Source organism: Oncorhynchus clarkii, chromosome 5 (genome assembly GCF_045791955.1).
Source record: "Oncorhynchus clarkii lewisi isolate Uvic-CL-2024 chromosome 5, UVic_Ocla_1.0, whole genome shotgun sequence".
In the NCBI taxonomy this organism is placed as follows: Eukaryota; Metazoa; Chordata; class Actinopteri; order Salmoniformes; family Salmonidae; genus Oncorhynchus; species Oncorhynchus clarkii.
Window position 1 is genome coordinate 63698420 of NC_092151.1, and position 22087 is coordinate 63720506.

Genomic DNA, 22087 nt, shown 5'->3' on the forward strand with positions numbered 1-22087 from the left:
TTCCGACTTCAACTGTAGCTCTCTGTAGCAACTGTAGCTCTCTCTCTCATACACACACACACACACCCTCTTTCAGGTAATACATTCAATGCAGTATCAGCCTTGTATTTAGATAATGAATGATGGGTTATGCATAATAAGCTTTTAACTTACAGCCTCTGTCTCTTACGCAATACGCAACCACCTGTATTCTGCTGGTCTCTCCTTAAAAAAAATCCTCCTTAGCTCTTCGAGTCCCATGCAGGAAATGCTACACTACAATAGCTTGCTGGACATATATTTTAAGCATTTCTTATACCAATAGACTATTCAAAGAGGGATGCAATCTCTTTTTTGCAGAACGTTAAATACAGCAGCCAATAGAACTCATGGGTAGTTTGAAAGAAGAGCGAACACACAATGGCGGTAGGCTATAGCAGTTATTTATTCAGACCCATATCCATTCAATCTTTGTGAAGAAAAGTGAAAGCCTTTGCATCTAATTCTAGTCCTATATTATTCAAGGATGTCATTAGCAACAATAGAGAGAAAGAGGGGAAATATTATGAAAGGTATACAGTACCAGTCAATACTGACCGGTATTTTCTTTTTACAATTTTCTAGATTGTAGAATAATAGTGAAGACAAACTATGAAATAACAGATATGGAATCATGTAGTAAAAATAAAAACCCTGGAATGAGTAGGTTTGTCTAAACTTGACTGCTACTGTATATGCGTCAGACCCTATTATACTGCATTTCAAAATGAAAAACAAATTCACTAGCCTATACTTGTAACTGTAGGCCGCATGTGTTGCACCAGGATCGCATGTACTCTTCTGCTTCATCATGGTTTTAATAATGTACATAATCCCAGTCCATATAATACAAGAGTATAGTAACAGCTCAGACAAAAAGATTAGCCTACTGGAGCTAGTTTCATTCATCTACCCAAGAGAGCATATAGCTAGCCATATTTATGGGCTTTTATGTTTTTCAGTTGTGCGTAATGTGCAGTAGCCTATATCATATATGTATTGGATAACAGCACGATCATTTGGGCTTTTTTGAGCTTTGGCTCAGTAAATGTTGTTAATATAGTGCTCATAAAATGTATTTATTATATGGTTCATCAGGTTGGAATGTTCATGCTGATCAAAGCTCTAATCAAATACAGACATATTTATATGCTTTATAATGCCTTTGAATGACACTTCCTGTTGTTGCGAGATATACCGGGATATCCGGACAAAAAGTGATTTATTCTCTGGATGGAACATTTGTAAAAAATAAAATAAAAACTGGAAAATATTAAACCCTAAACACACACCCACAAAAGCCAGGGCAAAAGCACAGGAACGGCAACAAGCCGAGGAAGACTGCAAGGCAAGGGGAAATGAGCAATGTCACGTGTTGGGAAACAGGGTTGCGGGTTTGGGAAACCATAGGAGATTAAAAATGGCCTGGTGAAGGAGACTGTGAGATTACAGAGAGTGCGGTTATGCCTGCTTGTAAAAACCCAGGTTATTACTTACATGGGTCCAAAAGGGAGGTACTAAGATTACTCCCTGGTTGATAACCAAAATAAGTGGACAGACCTGCATCCTAAAATGCTCCCTCTGCACTCTGACTCCTATTTGTTGAACAATGACCGTAGCTAGCTGGCTAGTTAGACCCTGCCAACCCACAGACTACACCTGGGCATGTACAGCTCAGTCTGGGAGGGCTGCCTGCCGTAGATCTCTGGGGTTTTTAAAGAGCTCCAGGATGAGGTGTTTTGTTGCTCCAGTCTTCCTCCTGCCCTGCCTGTGTGAAAGGAGGGAGTACAGCTAATTCTCTTGTCTGGGCTCTGCAGTGCTTGTGTTCTGGCAGGTCTGGGGCCTGTACAGGGGTTGGCCAATCAAAAGCCCCCCCGCCGAGACGCTTTGTTCCAGCCCAGCGCCCTGCTCAGGGGTGCCCCCTCCCACCACACACAGCCACCTCTGAATACTGATGCAGCTGCCGCTCCACTTCTAAAGCTTGGCACAAACTCTACGCAGACGCAAGATTCAGAGTGTTGCAATGTTGTTTTGTCACAAAGGGGGCAGGTCCTTTGTAATAGACTCCGGCATTCAACATACGGAGCATTTTCAGGAAGTAAAAAAGTATCATTCCTTTTGCAGCCGCGGGGGCAGTATTGTCGCTTGGTTCCTTGATCTGATCTCTAGGCTAATCGTCAAAGTAGCCCATTTTGGATTGATAACCAAATATAATCTCAGCAACTGTTCAAATAGTAAACCAAACAAGAAGAATCCACCCCAAAATGTATTTTGTTTAGAAGTAATAACTAGTTATTACAGGCTATTGTGAATTGGTAAAACCTGCTATAGGCAACTTGCTAGCCATGTGCTTTTTTACTCTATGACCAAAACATGACGTTCTATTTTTAGCTGATATGGGAATGAATCTACAAGCAGCACATCAAACCGGGATAATGTTGTAGGTTACACAGGCTAGTAGAAGAATATTGCCAGGGCATATTTTTGTATTATAAATCAGATCATTTCACATGGAGATCTAAAAAAGGCTAGCTTGCTTGCTCTGTTTTTAGCCAGGCCAACGTCAGCTAGCCAGGCTGCCACTAGCTACGACTAGCAAGGGAAGGTGATACTTCCTTGTTTTCACAAAATCAAAAAAAAAAAAATTTCAAAAATGTTTTGCCATCTCCCCCTTGTGAATGGGAGTGGGACCGGCAAGCATATCATTTTATCAAAAAGTGTTTCCCCTACTCCAAAGAAAATTCCACTTCGCCCATGTGCACACACATAGATCAACAGAGTTATGCTTGTAGTAAACTTAATCCCCCGCCATATTCCCTCCTCCCACATACAGACCACATCTACACACACACCATCCTTATGCTCTGCTTCTCCCTCTTGCCAACATCCTACACTTTGTCCTTTTCTCTCACAGTTTCCGCAGCGTCGGGAATAATGTATACAGACAAAAGGCCAACCCACACAAAGCATGCAATAATTTATGAACACAAAACAGAGGCTCATAAAATCCACCCACACACAATCATCACTCATACAGAGTGTGGTCAGAAAGGTGCTGGGCGGAAGGCTATAACAGGTGTCTCTCCATGCAATCTTCAAGTCTTGGAATAACAACCAACAGAACCAATCCTCTCAGCAGCACAATAGCAATGCTTTTCACACATTCAACAAGGCTGTGGTTCTTTCACTTCTCAGAGGATTTAAGAAGTAATGAATTCTAACCAGGACCTAAAATCAGAACACCAAAAATGTTACTTTTCAATTGCTGAAAATTTGTAAAATATTCAACACCCTTTAGCCTTAGTCCTCGCATTTCATCTAGTCAGCAATTACTGAAAAGGCTATTTGTGAAATAATTGTTTTTTGGGGGGCAGAACCAATCTTTTGTGTTAGTCTTCCAAAATTGGCAGGTATGAACTCTGACAGAAAGGGGAGGTGTGTATGCCTTCCCTGCTTAGAATGTGTGTATTTATGATGGGGACTTGGAGACTGTCCCAATCCCCCAACCCAACAGTCATTTGAAAATCAGCCAATGTGGCCCTCCAGTAAAATCAATATTACCTGTGACCCATGGCTTGCCCTCAATAGCTGTGCCCCCCGCGGAGTGGGGGGAGGTGGTGCTCTGGGCCCTCTGTCATGCTAATGAGCGACTCTGCCCTTAACGACCCAGACATCTGCTGGCTGTGTATGTGTCAAGCCCCACATTCAATTTGTTCCCCAGAAACAAAAAGCAGATAAGACCCTTGAGGCCAGTCAGGACATTTGTGTATGCGTGCATAAACGGTGTTATTTGTAGAAGTGTCTGTACTCTTGTTATTGACGTTGTGTATGGGAAAGTGTGAAAGACATAGGCAACCTTGAGTTAATTTAAATATGTGTGCAATCATTACTGCATTGACGAGTGGATGTCAGCTTTGGCTAGAGACAGGTGAAGAGGGTGCCCTTGTGTGTTCACTCTGTGTGCTTGTGGTGCACTGTGTGAGTAACAGAGCGATTGAGCAGGGGTGGGAGGGAGTTTGTTTAATGGGCGAGACAGGGGACCATGGGGATTAAGTTCCCCCAGCTGGAGGCTTTAGAGAAAAGGCTGGGGGCTGTTCTGTTAATTCAAGTGGGCTTAATAATGCCTGTGCACCCTCTTCCCTTCCATCCCTCCCACCACTACATCAAATCTGGGAGGAAATGCATGATAAAGGGCAACAAGCAGGGAACATGTGTGTGTGTGTGTGCTCATGCAAACTTGTGAGTCACAGCCAATAGGTTTGTGAGATTTTACTCCCATACTACTACATTTAGCAGTGTCGGCTACACGCTGTTCTGTGGGTCTTATTTACAGCAGAAACTGCTTTGTAGATGCATAGGATTAAACAGGCTCCAAACAATATGGTAAATGCAAACATCTGGGTCAGACTGCAGCCACTTCCAAATGAAGATTTCTTCACTTAAACCAACGGGTTCTACTGACCCACTATAGTGACTGAGCCCTTTAGGAAAACATTTGCATATTCATTATTTGAATGGTGTTAATCTTTTCCCCGGGTCATCTGTCAACAATCCATCATCTGCCATTTGTTTATCTGTGTTACAACCAAATGTATGCAAATACACCTGGGTCTAACATCTGGCGTTGTCACTGGTAACAGGGGTTTGAAAGATGAGTGATAGTTCTGTAACTGCTACAGTCCTGCAAGAATCCTACGCACATTCAGTTTCTTAAATCCATTACAATTACAACACCTTAATTTCATGGGGGATGAAGGCAAAATAACTTCAATTTAATTGATTTACCATGATAACATGGAATATACTAGGCTAGTTACAAAAATATATAAAGGTGAAACACTCTGCTTTAAGCATTCCGAGCTAAATCACCTTTGAGGCATTTCTGAACCGGGTGAGTTTGAGAGATCTCCGCTGTCAGGCTCCAGTTTAAGTCTTCCATCATGACGGTTCTAATCTCTGACAGTCATATCTATAGCTGTCACATATTTCCAACCACAGGGCCTGTGGCAGCCCAGCCAGCAGCACTGTTCAGTTTGATTTGAGGAGGGCTTCAGCAGCACAGAGTGGAGGTGCAACATTAACTACTTATGCTCCAAGGGTGAACCAACTGCTGTAGCTCTCACAAAGCGTTGCACTAAATCTATAATCCACGTTTTTAAATCCTGTGTGTTGGGTCTTAATACTCCAATCAAGTAGCATAAGGGCACTGAATAGGATTAGGGGGGAAAAACAAGTGACAAATGGCCAGGTTCTCACCTTGGTAAAGGTGACTGAACGCCAGTGCACCACATCAGAGATGACTGGCTAGCTACAGCACCAAGGCATCTTCTCCAACTTAGGGTCATTGGAATTGCAGAAAAGTGGATGGAATCCCTGATTTTTTTTAATATATTTTTTTAGCTAAATCAACAAATGCAAATATACAAAGCACAACATGTACAGTGTACATGTTTCACGAACTGAAATAAAAGATCACAGAAATGTTCCATACGCAAAAAAAATGGTTTACATCCCTGTTATTGAGCATTTCTACTTTGCCAAGACAATCCATACACCTGACAGGTGTGGCATATCAATAAGTTGATTAAACAGCATGAACATTACAGGTGCACCTTGTACTGGGGACAACACTAAGGCAACTCTAAAATATGCAGTTTTGTCACAACACAATGCCACAAATGTCTCAAGTTGAGGGAGCAAAATTGTCCAACAGAGCTGTTGCCAGAGCATTTCATGTTGATTTCGCTACCATAAGCCACCTCCAACGTCATTTTAGAGAATTTGGCAGTATATCTAACCAGCATCACAACCGCAGACCACCAGCTTAGGATCTCTACCTGCGGGATAGTAGGGGGGGGGGGGGGGGGGGGGGGGTGCTGAGGAGTATTTCTGTCTATAATAAGCCTTTTTGTGGGGAAAAACTTTTTTTGTGTGAAATCCATAGATTAAGGCCTAAATCATTTATTTCAACTGACTGATTTTCTATTCTTAACTGTAACTCAGTAAAAATAAAAATGGGGGGAAATTGTGCATGTTACATTTATATTTCTGTTTATATATGTGATATTTATTGGAAGCTCTGTTTAACACCAGTTTGTTATGAGGGTAGAAGTCAGTGGTCGTATCCGAATACCCATACTTGCATCCTAAAATAGTAAGCCGTTTGAGTATGCAAAAAAGTTTAATAGTACGCAACATTTTGAAAAGAGTATACTTTAAAATGACAACAGCTGATCCATTAGATATAGGGATGCCCTTCCGAAATTAATGAATTGCAGGAAACAACGTAATAGTGCATGAGGTATTATCAGTATGCGGAAATGTTTAATAGTGTATGATTTTTAAAAATGTTTTAAATCGAGTATGGTTCAAATGTCAGAAAGTTAAACTAATTTCTGCCATCTGGTAGAATTCAATGCACACTTTCCCACGATGCGTTGGAAGAGGTGGGCTGCGAGTGATAGGCCCTAGTTCTCTTCAAGTAGCCCACACTAGGCCACTTATATTGGGAAGATGCTGAATGTGTGGTGTTCAAATATGCGCCAAGTAGTTTTTGTTCTCCTTACAATGATCACAAGTATTGCATCGTAGGCTACATCTTTGAAAATAAGTGTTGTTAAAACAAAAAAAAATTGTTTAACCCAAAGTGGATTTCTGTTCAAAGCGTTTGTTCTCTTGGCCTTAGAGCTTTTGAACTAAATACTTAACAATCTTAATTTTTGAATGTGTCGGTAACAGGTACTCAGGATGTGGCTGCGTTATTAATGTCATGTTAAATCAGGCCTTCTGATTTGAACATATGGATTGTTTTAGTTTGCAGGCTAGGCTACCTATTTAATTAATGTATCAAGCCGTAGCCGTCATTCTGATCTTGTTCCCAATGATCAGTGCTTTAGTGTATTGTTGTCCAGCGGTTCTGAATTTGCGATGGACTCGACTGTCCACGTTCCTGTGCAACAGCCTTTGATTTGAACATTTGAAAAGTTAAGGTGTGTGTATTAGGCTATTTGATTTCATTTATGTTACATTGGTTTCACTAATAAATGTTGAAATGGAACCAAATGATCTGTTCTATCTTCAGTCCTTTTTTAAATAGCAGATGGGCTATGGTATAGGTTGAATGTGATAGTCTGCCTATAACCAGCCTGATTAGGCCTAGAATTCTCATTCTATTCAGAGTTTAGAGCAATTAATCGAATTGGAAAATGGGCCATTATCAGGCTGGTTAATGCGATGCATGGAAAAATTCACCCACATCTCGGCCTGCCCCACCTACTCAGCCAGTCGGGAGGAGCTACTGCATGGCTTATTTTTTTATCAAAACGGTACCGTGCTACATAGTATAAAAAGTTGAGTCCATAGTATACCGTTTAAGTACGTAGTATGCTAGCATGGGTATTTATTTTCAGACACAGCCAGTCATTATAGAAGATAGACCTGCAACCCAAAGCTATCACACAAGCTGTTCCACTCCTGCTGAGGGTGAGAGACATTGGGGAGACAACCCACCAACTGTAATCAGGTTGAACTCTAATGCCGAGTCTAACTCAGTCAGCGGAAGGATTCTGGAGAGTGCGATGGGGAGCCAGTAAGATCTCACACAATTACAAGCTCTTCGCTTCTCCTCTGCACACTGATGAGATGTGAAGTGGCAGGAGCGGTCCTCTCAGACAACGCCAGCCTCAGAACAGAGCTGCATGCCGTGGCTGCACTGACTGATGCAAAAAGGCACACCATTCATGTCATGGGACATACAGGCTCTAGCCTGAGGAAACAACTCTTACCCCTTCTGTGTTAGAACTGGCGACGACAAATCGCTGATATGGAGCAAGTGCACCGTGGCAACATAATAGTCCTGCAAAGAACTTCAACTGGCCCACCTGGTTAAATAAATAAATAAAATTGTGTTTACCTACATTTTATTCCAAAGCTTTCATTTTCAGTTATATTTGAGCTCAGTTTAGCACGAGTGATGTGAACATTTCAAAAATGGATGTTTACTGCAGTGTTTATTTTTTACCTAAATGAATAGACAAATGTGTCAGTTGTGTGACCATGGGGAGAGAGCCTGCGTTTTCCATAGACCAAAGTTTGTTACCATGGAAACTTGGGATTTGGGAAATAAACTGGATGATGGCCTATTCCAGTCATCAAAGGCACCCGACCACCAGAGTTACTTGTTTTCATGCTAGCAAATATGTGTTCCATTACCAACGTCAAGGAACAACATGGACCTGAATCACAAGCCAGTACCAGCTCTACCCTTCGTTATTATTCTGGATGGACACTTCACTTATGTATTTTATTGTCAAGAGCAGGGATGGGTAACTCCAGTCCTCATGGGCCTTAAATGGAGGTATACGTTGGCCCCAGCCGACACACCCGACTCCAATAATCAACTATTCATGATCTTCAGTTTAGAATGCAAATACAGAATAAAAATATAAAACGCAACATGTAAAGTGTTGGTCCCATGTTATGAGATGAAATAAAATATCCCAGAAATGTTCCATACACACAGAAAGCTTATTTCTCGCAAATTGTGCACACATTTCTCCTTTGCCAAGATATATCCACTTGACAGGTGCAGCATATCAAGAAACTGATTAAATAGCATTATCATTACACAGGTGCACCTTGTGCTGGGGACAATAAATTGGCATGCTGACTGCAGGAATGTTCACTTCTCTATCATAAGCTGCCTTCAACATAATTTTAGAGAATTTGGCAGTACAGCCAATTGGCCTCACAACAGCAGACCACATGTATGGCATCGTGTGGGTGAGCGGTTTGCTGATGTCAACATTGTGAACAGAGTGCCCCATGGTGGCGGTGGGGTAAATGCTACAGACAACGAACACAATTGCATTTTATCAATGGCAATTTGAAAGCACAGAGATACCGGGACAAGATCAGGAGGCCCATTGTAGTGCTATTCATCCTCCGCGATCACCTCATGTTTCAGCATGATAATGCATGGCCCCACATCGCAAAGATCTCTACACAATTCCTGGAAGCTGAAAATGCCCCAGTTCTTCCATGGCCTGCATACTCAGACATGTCACCCATTGAGCATGTTTGGGATGCTCTGGAGTGACATGTACAACAGCGTGTTCCAGTTCCCAACGACATCCAGCAACTTCGCACAGCCATTAAAAGAGGAATGGGACAACATTCCACAGGCCACAATCAACAGCCTGACCAACTACATGTGAAGGAGATGTGTTGCACTGCATGAGGCAAATGGTCACACCAGATACGGACTTGTTTTCTGATCCATGCACCTATTTTATTTTATTTTATTTATTTTTTTAAAGCTATGCGACCAACAACTGTAAATACAGATATTCATCTATCCGAAATCCACAGATTATGGCCTAACGCATTTATTTCAATGACATTTCCTTATACGAACTGTAACTCAGTAAAGTGAAATTGTTGTATGTTGCATTTATATTTTTGTTCCGTTTAAGTCAGCTGTGTTTGCTAGGGATGAGGAAAAAGTGTGACACCACTCCGGCCCCCAAGGACTGGAGTTTCCCACCCCTGGTCAAGAGAATCACGTAGACATCAGTCATTGTCAAAGGAACTAACATCAAATTATAGGTCACTGGCAGTTCTGATTTCTGAAGTTTAATCAACATTGGACACGAACCAAGTCTCCCTCAGAGGGTAAAATGAAGGGCTTGTTAATCCTTGAATGTTGCTATGGAAGGCACTTTTGTGCAAGTCAATGAGAACTTTTGGGGAAAGTTGATAAGCCCTCACCCAGCATCTCCAAAGCAAATCTGAGGTTGATTTCAAGGTCAAAATAAGACAGTTGGGAAAGTAGTACCTGTACCATCCCTGCAGAGTCCCAACTTCTTCAATGTCATAATTTGGGGCTCCCTGTGCAAGTCACCTCTCCACTGCATACATGACTTTGTTTGGCTATTTTACTTTAGACACAAGCATAGAAGCCCTTCTCTCTAGTTACATTACCCATCTGGCTTGCAATCCAAATTAATTTACAATGCAAATCATGTTGATTCTGTACTGAACAGAACTACTCTTGGAATTGTTTCACTGATGTTTGATGCAAAAACCTGGATATGAGCATGATTATGAATTAGTGTAAAAGAACAACCTGTGAAATCCCATTCAACATAGGTATGCAAATGTGTGAGCACAAGTAAATAGGCAAAATAAGGAACGCTGGTGGTTACGCATGAGTAACTATCTGGTTTGGTAATCAAATTACCCCAGGGGGTGTCTGTTTAATTCAGAGCTGAAACGACATTTGACAATCCTCTTCTCTTGGTGTAGTGACATGCCGAGGGCATAAAAACACGAGTCATGTCAAAAACCTTTGATATAATACAAAGTAACGGTCTTGCTCATTGTATATACCTAGCGTGATACAATGTAACTAGCACGCGCACACAAACAAGTTCAGTGCAGAAAATAATTTAAAAAAAACTGCAAGTGCGTCTGAATATTAAATTAAACCCACTTACTGAATGTCTGGATTGTGTAAACATCATGTCAATTCCTTGTTTATTGTTTTCCTTTCCAAATACGATGAATGAGGAAGATTCTAAATGCTGACACAAAAATCTTTTGCTTACGTTGGTCCTCTTTGTCCGTATTTGCAAGCTTGAATCTAGCCAAGAATTGCACGAGCTGACCAGATAGCTAGTTAGCTCTTGTCCCAAAATTGGTGATGCAGTTGGCGTTAGCTAACTAATATATGTTTGTCCAGGTGTAGATCTTTCGACAGAGGTAGCCTAACGTTATTAGTCACCTGATTTAATTTCGTTCTCTCTTTGTTGATGAACTAGCTACAAACCTCAACCATTTGAACGGTCCTCGCTTAATTCTTCAAAGGCTGTCGCTCAAAATGATTCATCACTGTTGCTAGCTTTCAGCCTGTAGTAGCTAGCTAGGTCACGTTAGCTTACGTACTAGCTAAATATAATATGCATATAGCTAACACCTATATTGATATGTCTTGTCGTGGTCTGTTTTGTTCAATCTTTATTCGCCGTGTATTTTAGCAAACGCAACAAAGCCAACGAGCTATATGTCCGCTAACACCATAAAAGCTTCAGTGGAAAAAACAGCTTGGTTCGCAAAAATAACAAAATGGACCTCCGGATTCGCTGAAGTTGAATCCTCCCCGTTTCTTCACAACAACCAAAAAAATACCAAGTAGTACGAGTAAACAGTTGTCGCAATAAAAGTATTTACGCGTTAATCATTACAATAACAAATCGCGTAGGAAACTTTAAATGATACTCGCTCAGCTTCAGTATCTCGCAGAACCCTAGCCGAACAGTCAATGTATGGCAGTTGCGGGGCTGAAGACATTCCATTCCTGGGGCAAGGTGCGACGTTACAAAACGCCCAACGTAGAACTCGAACGCACAGAACAAATCATATTATATGGGAGAATCTCAATTGAATCCTCCTCGCGTCCTCTATCCTAGCCTCTTCAAAACTCATCGAATGAGCAAGCCAGAGGTCCAACCCCTTTCTCCTCCAATGGGGTTTGAAGCGGCGAGGAGAGAGGACGCGAGGGTACATAATTGAGATTCTCCCTTTGTCAATTGGAACAGCGTTCTAGAAAATGTATTTCTATCTGAAACTTTCTACAACGTTTCACTTCTGAACATGCCCAAAAATCATCCCATTGGATGGCTAAAGAACTAGCGCCCCTCGTGGAACAAAGTGAACACCAAAATACCACTTAAAATTAGTAGAGTAGTTAAATTTGTCTGTTTATCGTTTCCCACTGAGCAGTGGTATTAATAAATGTCAACCACATAAGAAAATGCATCAAGTGTATATTTTCTGGATTCCTATGTGTTCAAATCTTTAAAACATCATACTGTAGGCGCTACATAGGCTATGTATCAAAAGCTCATTCGGAAATTGTTCATAATAAAGACAACACTAGCATAGAGTATAGGAACACATTTTATTCCAATTGAAAACAGAGAATTTTTCTTTGAAGGAGAAGGCTATGAAAATCATTTTCATGTTTGAATGAGGTTCAGGCAACAGTGGTTGAAATGAAACATAGAAAAGAGAAATATGGCTAAAATACTGTAAATCAATAACCATTAGGACCCATTTCTGAAGGGCTTTGCATTAATACCATTTCCTCCCCTTCCACCCCCAACACATGCAATTAAAATGACATTTAAAAACCAAAGTTCATCATTAATCCTAAATACAGAGTAAAGTTGTCCATTTATCTATCTTAATCACGTACTTAGTGTTTATTTGTTTTAAAAATTTGACCATGAAATACATAGGTCCTTTTTATGATTTTTCACATTGGCACTTGTTTAGAGTCTGGCTCTACAAAGAATGGGGATTGGCACACTCATTATTGTACATCATTTACATTTGTTATACTTAGAAAAGAAAAGACATTACTTTCAATTTAAACAACACTAGACAAAGTTTATTTAACCTCTTATTTAAAAAATCTATCATTAAGTGGTCCTAAATACAAGTGTTCAGGTAACATCTGACTTACAAAAGAAACAAAAAGATGCAAAGATAGCTTTTAGTATTTCTATGCATCAATCACATCAGTATCAATCTCAAGCAAAAGCATTAACCATCAAAAGTGTACACACATCTCATAGTACCGACAAACGTGCTTGTAAGTTGCATGAATGCAGGCAGTCCCATTGCTGCAGAGCAGGTTCAGTGCATTGACCCGGAAGAAATAAAATATAATAGATCAAGTAAGGGGAGAGAACAGCTGACATTCTAAAACAACACTATATTAATTAATTCACCGATTAATCCAACTGCTATAGTATATTGCCCTTTCGGTACCTTCACTTGGCAAAGTATTACAATAAATAAAGCTGAAGTATAACAGGCTTATTTCAAGGGACTGTCTGGAAGAGTGGTCGCAACTGTTTGTATATAATGCTATTCAGTCTATGGCACGAACTTGCTTCTAGTAGTGTATCCCTTCAACAAACCCCACAGTGCTGGTTTTAATGCTGACGGTACTTCTCTTACGTGTTCTCTTACTAGTTATTGTGACGTTCAATTAATGTGCTATACAGGGTGGACATAACACTGAGCTACATACAACACACTGTTCATAGTCCATGTGGTGAAAACCAGGGTACTTTGTGTAAACCGACACACTGACTGACTCTATGCCCATGTTTAGAAACAGCAGGGAGGGAGGGAGGCCTGCACTGGACCTTTTTTTGGGGGGGGGGTGAGTAACCACACAGCACATCATACACCTCAAACCCACTGGACCACAAGCTGATGCAGATGCTTACAGGAAATAGAGTATAATGAAACAAAAGAAAAGCACAATCACTTACTGGGGGGTTACACGCATGAAAAGAGCCCAGCATGAGAATAACTAAACCCTACTCTACCTATGCAAGTAAACCACAGGTCAAAAGGGGATGACTGTGCTTCTTGAGGTAAGAGCAGCAGAGAAGCTGTAACCACTAAAACAATTAAAAAACAAGCTGCCGTGTTGGTGGAGATCTAAAGTACCAGAGGCAACATCTCAGTCCAGCCTGCTCTGACAAGAGACCTTCGTACTCCTGAGAGAACTGACAACTTGCCCACAATCTCAACAAGATCATGGCAAATGCAATCACGAACTAAAGTCAAATTTTCAAATGTCTAATTAAGTCAAAAGCCTCATCTGCAGTTGCACAGGAAGCATTCATATTTCTGCTTTGTACGGACACTTCACAAATAATGTGGTATATAAAGTATTGGCTGTGGGAAAATTAATTAACAAAGAAAGGCCTTGAAATGCATCCACCCGTGGCTTGGCCAAATGGCAAGGCATTACAAAATGTCCAACATGTTTAAAACTTTTGTAACGTAATACTTTCCACCTCCAGTAAAAGCAACATTTTTAGGAGGAGGCGAGTTTGATAAGGACTCACCCCGTTCCTGTCCAAAGGACCGAAAACTGCCTTTTAACAAAGTGACTTAACATGTTTTCATGTCTTAAAAATGGTTACCTTGTTAAATCATTTACAGAATTGTATGTTTTTACAAGGAAAATTACTTTTATTCATGGTTGTTTTTAACATGTACTTTTTAACTCATTTAAATGCTGTTTTTATGTGTATAAATGTTGTAAATATATAAATGAGCTGTTTTAAAAAAGGAAATGTGACAACTTTTCCAAAATATATATATTTTTTATAGAAATGTCCATTAGTTACACCAACCCTGGTGTTTGTTATGAGGCAACGTATAGGGAAGGTACAAGTTGGATCTTTCAGCCAGACTAGTATACAGTGGACATATTAGTAAAGGGGACTGAAGAGTATACTTAGGATATACCCAAAACATCCCTAGGTTCAATATACTTGTAAATGCACAGCTAGAGCTTAAACATAGCACAGATAACTTAGCAGGGTAATTACTTGCCATGTATAATGAGAAATACTTGGCACCAAACATACAAGATATGAACAACAAGTTGGTCATGTCTGTCAAAACTAAAGTTTTCTGTTAAGTTTCACCTGACCATTCTAACCCAAAGCTCTTTGGAGTGCAAATAGCACTGTGGCAATCAAACGTCTTTCTACAAAATACCCCTGTCCAATCCCAGTCATGGTCATTCTTAGTGTACAAAAGGTGAAGCATAGAAACATGATTAGCAGGGGATGTAAAACTAACTACCCACAACAATGGAGTAAAGTCACGCTGAAGAAGACATGATTCGTGACAAGAGTGGCAGGTGGAAAAGGAAGAGCACACTGAAGATTGGCTGAGACAAGCAGCTGTGAGACCCCCATCACCTTGTGGTTTTACTAGGCTCTGCTCTGGGCCCAAACGGGCTGTTAAAAGTTTACAGGCAAATATCCAGCAGAAGTCATCCTCCAATGCTAACTGGTGTCCCTGGACAGTTCGCACTCTGAACCTGTGGCAATAGCCGTCCATCTGGCTCCCTGATTCAGAAAACCACTTTAAATTGCACCTATTGCACTATATCATCCATATGGTATTTTCATTCTGTCAACTTTGCTAGTAGTAGCCCTAGTAATGAAAACTCACCTGAATGATGTTGCGAAAACAAAATAGCAAATCTATTGACATTGTTAGCTATGGAATCTTAAGAACTCTAACCAAGCAAGAGATAAGATATGGGATAAAAAAGAAAACCAAACAAAAATCTTACATTTAAAAAAATGCAAGCATGGACCAGCTAAAACTTCAACCACTGATAAGTGTCTTATTTTACTATTTGCATAAAGCGCCAACCCTAAATGGAAATTCATCTTCTCAAGCATTTCAAAATTGAAACGGAACAGAACTGCAACAAAGTATGAAGTCTCTAACGAAAGGTAGATGACTTGCCGACGAAACATGTTTTTACAGCAGTATGAACCCTCCCCCTCCCCATCTGATGGAGACACCTGGATGGAAGCAGGGAGGAAAAGTCAGACCAACAACATCTAGAGATCTGGTCCATAAATTAAACAAATAAAACAAATATTATTTACTCTTAATAATCACTACTGTTTCTCAAAATATTGGCCAAATAGGAATGCCTTTCCAAAAAGAAGCTGCACTGACATTGTGTGTGGAGGACCAACTTGTGACTTAAGTTAGCTGGAAAGCAGTAGTAGCAATTGTAGTAATCAATAAACTAAAACAATTCTTAATATACACAGATCAATTTACTTCATCTCTCCCACCCTTGCTCTGTCTGTGTGTGAGCATCCTCTTGCTTGTATTACACACACTTTTTACATTCAACAGTGCAAGGTGTCTTCCAGTCTGGGGGAGGTGTGTGTTTTTCTACACACCTCAAAATACCATGTAGAGTAGAGCTTCCCAACACACCTCAGCACCACCTGCCCCTGCTCTGATTCAATTCTATGCAGTTATCCACAACCTCCCTGCAGACTGGTGGGTCCCCAGCCCCCACTCCTACCCTGTAGGCAGAGGTGAAGGGGAGACGATGACACCAGCTTTTTCCTGTTCTCCAAAACCTCAGCTTTCCTTCCTTTAAATCACACCAGCACACAAGCCACCAAATCAAAACAGACCTCTACCCCCCCGCTCCTTTAAGAGGGGTGACCCAGAGGCCTGAGCCACATCGGGTGACAAATGAGACCTGTCAACCACCCAGGCAGGTCATGACAGCCTTGGAGCAGATGTGTGTGTGTGTGTGTGTGTGTGTGTGTGTGTGTGTGTCATCAGGAGGGGCATGGGCTGCAATAGGAAGAGAGAAATGGGGGGGCGGTGACTGGAACTGAAAAAACACACCCAATTAAACCATAGACAAGGAGCAGGAGGATGTTGGGGCCATGGGTGGATTGAGCCTGGGATCTATTAAGAGTGTGTGTGTGTTTGTATTTATATTGGTGCATCACATGTGTTCACATGCGTATTTTAGTGCAGAACTGTGTACTGTTTAATTTGTTGGTGTATAGATGTGTACTCTGCTGTGCGTGGGCTGCAGGTCTCTCTCTCGTTCAACTTCTCTCTCAAACCAGGTTGTACTCTTTGAGGTTGAGCTGCAGGATGGTGTCTTTGACAGCCGCGAACACAAAGCGGATGTTCTCGGTGTCAGTGGCGCAGGTGAAGTGGGAGTAGATGATCTTGTCGCTGTCCGGGTTCAAGTCCACAAACATCTTCAGGATAAACTCCCGGCCCGCCTGGGCGTCTCTCTGCGGACCTGGGGGTACACACACGGGTGAATGCACACACACACACACACATATTCCAAAGCCACAGGCAATGGGTACACATCACTGGGTCCCTGTTCTACCGGCAAACACACATGGAATTTCAAATTGAATGGAAGAGACGTTACACTTGATCTCAAAAGGTAAGTGATTTAAATCCAAGAAAGAAAATAAAGTACAATGCAGAAAAACTTCAGCTAACTATTTACAGACAATATGTATAGAAAGGGGCAGATCAGCCTATGGTGTATAATATCAGGATGCACTACTGCAACACGCTTCGAATACTAGTCTTCAGGAAGAAATGTGGACGGAAGCTGACTTCTCTACAAATAGAGGTGGGGACAATGTAAACCATATACAAAATATGTACAACGTTATCATGTCAATATATAAAGGCAACATGAATAATAGTGCACGAGAATAAATACAAAGTTAGTGCGTAAAAGGAGGGTCTATTTAAATAGCGTGCGTGAAAGGCAGCTTATGCACTGATGCGTAAAACGCAAAGATGCACATAATAAGGGTTATCAAATAAAGTCTATGGAACATGGAAAAACAAGGCTATATGGAACAACTTTACTCACTCTGAGAAACAAGCTCTTAATCTCCAGAATGACATCTCTATAGTAATCCACTTAGCGGACAAGGGAGTGGCTGTTACAAGACCACTCTGTCTATAAGACTGACTACTCAGGCAACGGAACTATCAGATATTCTATAAGAGACTTACTGCAAACCCCACAAAACTGCTTTCGGCTGAAATTTAGCAAACTCTCACTGAGGGCCTGCGTAAAGATGAAATCACCAAAAGAGAACAGACTGTTGGTGCATAAAAACAGTGCCACGCCGGTAATCTACACAGTTCCTAAGATGCACCAAAAAAAGATATGAATCCCTGGACGACTGATAGTGTTAGGCAATTACTCCCCTTTGGAACCCGTCACAATTTGTGGACTACTGCATCAAACCATAAATACCTCCCCCCTCCGATGTGAGAGAATCGTCTGACCTTATCTTACCTGCAATAGCACCCACCCAATACACACATCGTCACTCTGGTCTCCTTTGATGTTGAATGACTATATATCAACATCTACCAAAATGTTTGAAAAGGACTTGCAACGGGTGCTGCTATGCTTTCGAAAGATAGTGTTTGACCCCCAAGTCAACCCTTTCCTACCGAAAGCCATGGGTTGGTACAAGTATATAGACGACATACTGATGCTGTGGACAGGTAGTGAACAATAAACTTTGATTTGATTTATAGAAAATAAACCGAACACATTACTATTGGTTAGCAGCTACCACCCGAGCACACAAGACAATCTCCATGTCGGGCAGTTTGCTCGTCTCAGGAGACCGTGCTCGGACAGAAGTAAGTTCATTGAAAAAGCCAATGATATGAAATAAGGTTAACGGAGAGAGGTTACAGTCAAAATGTCATTGATCATAAACTATTGCTGAAAAAACTTAGGCGTTATGGATTTGCATCCTGTGCCTTATGGATTGAGAGTTACGCATCTAAAAGAAGGCAGAGGGTTTTCGTCAATGGAAGCCTATCTCATGCAAATTCAGTTGAGTGTGGTATACGCAGGGCAGCCGGTCAGGGCCATCTTTATCTGTTTTTACAAATGACCTTCCACTGACCTTGAATAAAGCCTGTGTGTCTATGTATGCTGACGACTCAACAGTATACACGTTGGCTGCAACAGTCAAATAAATAACCGAGACACTTAATATAGAGCTCCATGTCAGTTTTAGAATGGGTAACTAGCAATAGGTTGGTGCTAAATATCTCAAATTATAAGCATAATGTTTGACTATTCACTCGCTCAATGCTAAACCTAATTTAGATCTGAATAATGTGGCTATTGAGCAAGTTGAGGAGACTAAACTGCTGGGTGTAACCCTAGATAGCAAGCTGTCACGGACAAAACAGGCTCAATGGTGCTAAAATGGGAAGAGGTCTGTCCATTATAGGGCGTTGCTCTGCCTTCTTGACATCTCAAATCGACCAGACAGGTCCTACAGGCCCTAGTTTTGTCACACCTAGACTACTGCCCAGTTGGTCCAGTGCGGCAAAGGAGGACATAGGTAAATTGCAGTTGGTCTAGAACAAATCAGCATTTATCTCACTTAGATGTACACGGACGGGAAGTTTCAGTAACATGCATATCAATCTCTCCTGGCTCAAAGTTGAGGAGAAATTGGCTGCATCACTATTGGTCTTTGTGCGAGGTGTTGATGTGTTGAAGATCCAGAACTGTCTATTCAACAGTTGGCACACAGTTTGGACACTCATCGGTACAACACAAGACATGCAACCAAAAGTCTCTTCACACCCCAGATCCAGAGCAGAGGCTTGTAAACGTACAATATTAAATAGAGCCATGACTTCAACTCAAGTAACTATAGGTAGCAATAAAAGCAGTTTCAAAAGACAGATAAAAGAATACCTTGCTGCACAAAGGGGACTGTGAACAGACAGTCATTTTATCTGTCTTGTATTGTAATTTCCAATGTACTATGTATTCGACCTAGATAGTGTGTATGTACTGATATGTAGTTTATGTGTGACTGTTTAAATGTATGTATTTCTGTATTATGTCATGTGGACCCCAGGAAGAGTAGCTGATGCTTTTGCAGCGGCTAATGCGGATCCCAATAAAAACCAAAATGTCATAAAATCATCATACAAGAGTGCTTTATTCACAGAGACATACTGCTCCAACCAAGAAAAAACTGAAGTATCCAATACTCCCCAGGCCAACAAAATAAAAGTCCTACACAATCATTCGAGTGAAACAGTCATTGATAAACCCCTTTGTGGTAGGCTTGGGCGATACACCGTATATCAGGGTATTTGGAAATAGCCACAGGATGGTTTTTCAATACCATCCAACCTACTTATTTGAAGCTTATTTATGAAGCTTACCGTAGTTCCCCAGAACAGATGAGCCAGTCACATGCGCGTTTGTAAATAGCATAACGGGAGAAAGCGGGAGCTGGTGAGTCCAGCTGTGTATTTGGTTTAACTTGCTAGTTATCTAAGTGAGTGGCTGAATTAATAAGGAGATGGGCCATCATGTAGTGTTAGCTTTCTACCGTGTTTGAGAAGTCAAAGCCCTTTAGAGGAGTTCTGTACAGCTGTCACTGCTATCTTGATTTCGTCGCAGGGTTATTTTTGGGCCCCTCAGTCAGCTCCTCCCCCCTCTTCTCGGAGGAACTAGGTCCGTTGACCTAGCGACTCCAGACTACACAGTTCACAGCGTGTACACATGCTGCTCCAGAGCCCGTTCTTCCTTCAGACAAGCATATGTCAAAACTTTGTTCATGTCTCTTGTTCACATTTGCTTATAAATGTCCAAACACAAATGACATTAGGTAACTACTACCTATACCTGTATAACTTTATGAGTTGGATTGCCTGTCTTTGCAATTAGTTTATTTTTTGCTTGCGCTCAATAGCAGTTAAATAGACTATATATACAAACGTGTGTGGACACCCCTTCAAATTAGTGGATTCGGATATAACGGGCACACCCGTTGCAGCTGACAGGTATATAAAAATCAGGCACAAAGTCATGCAATCTCCAGGCCTTACTGAAGAGCTCAGTGACTTTCAACGTCATAGGATGCCACCTTTAGACAAGTCAGTTTGTTAAATTTTTGCCCTGCTAGAGCTGCCCCAATCAATTGTTAGTGCTGTTATTGTGAAGTGGACATGTCTAGGAGCAACAACGGCTCAGCCACGAAGTGGTAGGTCACACAAGCTCACAGAATGGGACTGCAGAGTGCTGAAGTGCGTAAAAATCGTCTGTCTTCAGTTGCAACACTCACTACTGAGTTCCAAACTGCCTCTGGAAGCAACATCAGCACAAGAACTGTTAGTCTGGAACTTCATGAAATGGGTTTCCATGGCCGAGCAGCCGCACACAAGCCCAAGTTCACCATGCGCAATGCCAAGCGTCACCTGGGGCGGGGTAAAGCTCGCCGCCATTGGACTCTGGAGCAGTGGAAATGCTTTCTCTGGAGCAATGAATCACAGTTCACCATCTGGCAGTCCGACGGACAAATCTGGATTTGGCGGATGCCAGGAGAACGCTACCTGCCCAAATGCATAGTGCCAACAGTAAAGTTTCGTGAAGGAGGAACAATTATCTGGGGCTGTCTGTCATGTTTCGGGCTAGGCCCCGTAGTTCCAGTGAAGGGAAATCTTAACGCTATAGCATACAATGACATTCTAGACGATTCTGTGCTTCCAACTTTGTGGCAACATTTTGGGGAAGGCCCTTTCCTTCCTGTTTCAGCATGACAATGCCCCCATGCACAAAGCGAGGTCCATACAGAAATGGTTTGTCCAGATCGGTGTGGAAGAACTTGACTTGCCTGCACAAAGCCCTGACCTCAACCGCATCAAATACCTTTTGGATTAATTGGAATGCCGACTGCGAGCCAGGCCTAATCGCCCAACATCAGAGCCTGACCACACCAATGCTCGTGGCTGAATGGAAACAAGCCATCCAGGAGAGTGGAGGCTGTTATAGTTTGACTAGCCGGTGTCCACATACTTTCGGTAATGTAGTGTACCATAGGCATATCTACCCCTTTCTACATGTAGTCTCTGTATATATGACCTATAAATAGCTTACTGAAGTTTTTCTGCATCGTACTGACCGCCTACATTGTTTTCTTTCTTGGATTACCTGCCATTACTTAAATGCAAAAATAATTATAGAATGTAAAGCATGTTCTACCCATTTGGTTAATAGATCATGTGAATTTATACTGCATTGCAGTTCATTGTCTAGCCACATGGTGTCCCTATATGCTAACAAAAAAACAAAAACATTCAGGCACATGTTCATGCCACCTTACCTAAAGACTTAAAAATGTTTTAAAATTAACAATGTTACAATAAAGAAATTACTATAATATGCATTATATTTGACAATTTTATGGTACTGGACATGCCCACATTGGTCAGTGCAGCGAGTTAGTAGATAGGATAAAGTTAAAGAGTAGTTTACCATCAAACTCAGGGAAGTAGTCGACCAGGTGGGAGTAGATTATCTTCTCCTCTAAGAGGTCCTTCTTGTTGAGGAACAGGATGACTGAGGAGTTCTGGAACCAGGGATATGTGATGATGGTCCGGAACAAAGCCTTACTCTCCTCCATCCGATTCTGACAAAGAAAAGGAAGGGGAGAGGGATCAGGACAGACAGAAAAGGGGAATGGTCAGAACATTTTAACATATGTACAACCTCTAGAACCTACACCTTTGCACAATGAGGGCCTTTTACTTGTTTTATAAAAATGTGTGGACAAATACTGAACATGATAAATGAGACCAATCAGACAGGTTTTAATGA

General features: G+C 41.4%; 2 protein-coding genes across 5 annotated transcripts in view; both read right to left on the reverse strand.

Moving 5' to 3' along the window:
* LOC139409192 (TLE family member 5-like) overlaps positions 1 to 11503 on the reverse strand; it is a 36248-nt gene extending 24745 nt beyond the window's left edge. The window contains exon 1 of one of the 2 annotated variants that reach the window (XM_071153997.1): positions 10515 to 11503. In XM_071153997.1, the coding sequence (XP_071010098.1) occupies positions 10515 to 10541 (27 nt within the window). In that variant the 5' untranslated portion in view covers positions 10542 to 11503. The remainder of the gene's footprint in view (positions 1 to 10514) is intronic. The other variant, XM_071153996.1, reaches the window with a different exon arrangement.
* A 455-nt stretch (positions 11504 to 11958) lies between these two features.
* The window catches only part of LOC139409193 (guanine nucleotide-binding protein subunit alpha-11), a 101445-nt gene continuing 91316 nt past the window's right edge, over positions 11959 to 22087 (reverse strand). The window contains exons 6-8 of one of the 3 annotated variants that reach the window (XR_011634377.1): positions 21746 to 21899; positions 15591 to 16702; positions 11959 to 15299 (exon numbers count right to left, since the gene is read on the reverse strand). Coding sequence is in view for 2 of the 3 variants with exons in the window: in XM_071153999.1 (XP_071010100.1) it covers positions 16512 to 16702; positions 21746 to 21899 (345 nt within the window). In the remaining variant the exon portion in view is untranslated. Of the gene's footprint in view, positions 16703 to 21745; positions 21900 to 22087 lie in introns of all 3 variants that reach the window. The other 2 variants (XM_071153999.1, XM_071154000.1) reach the window with 2 other exon arrangements.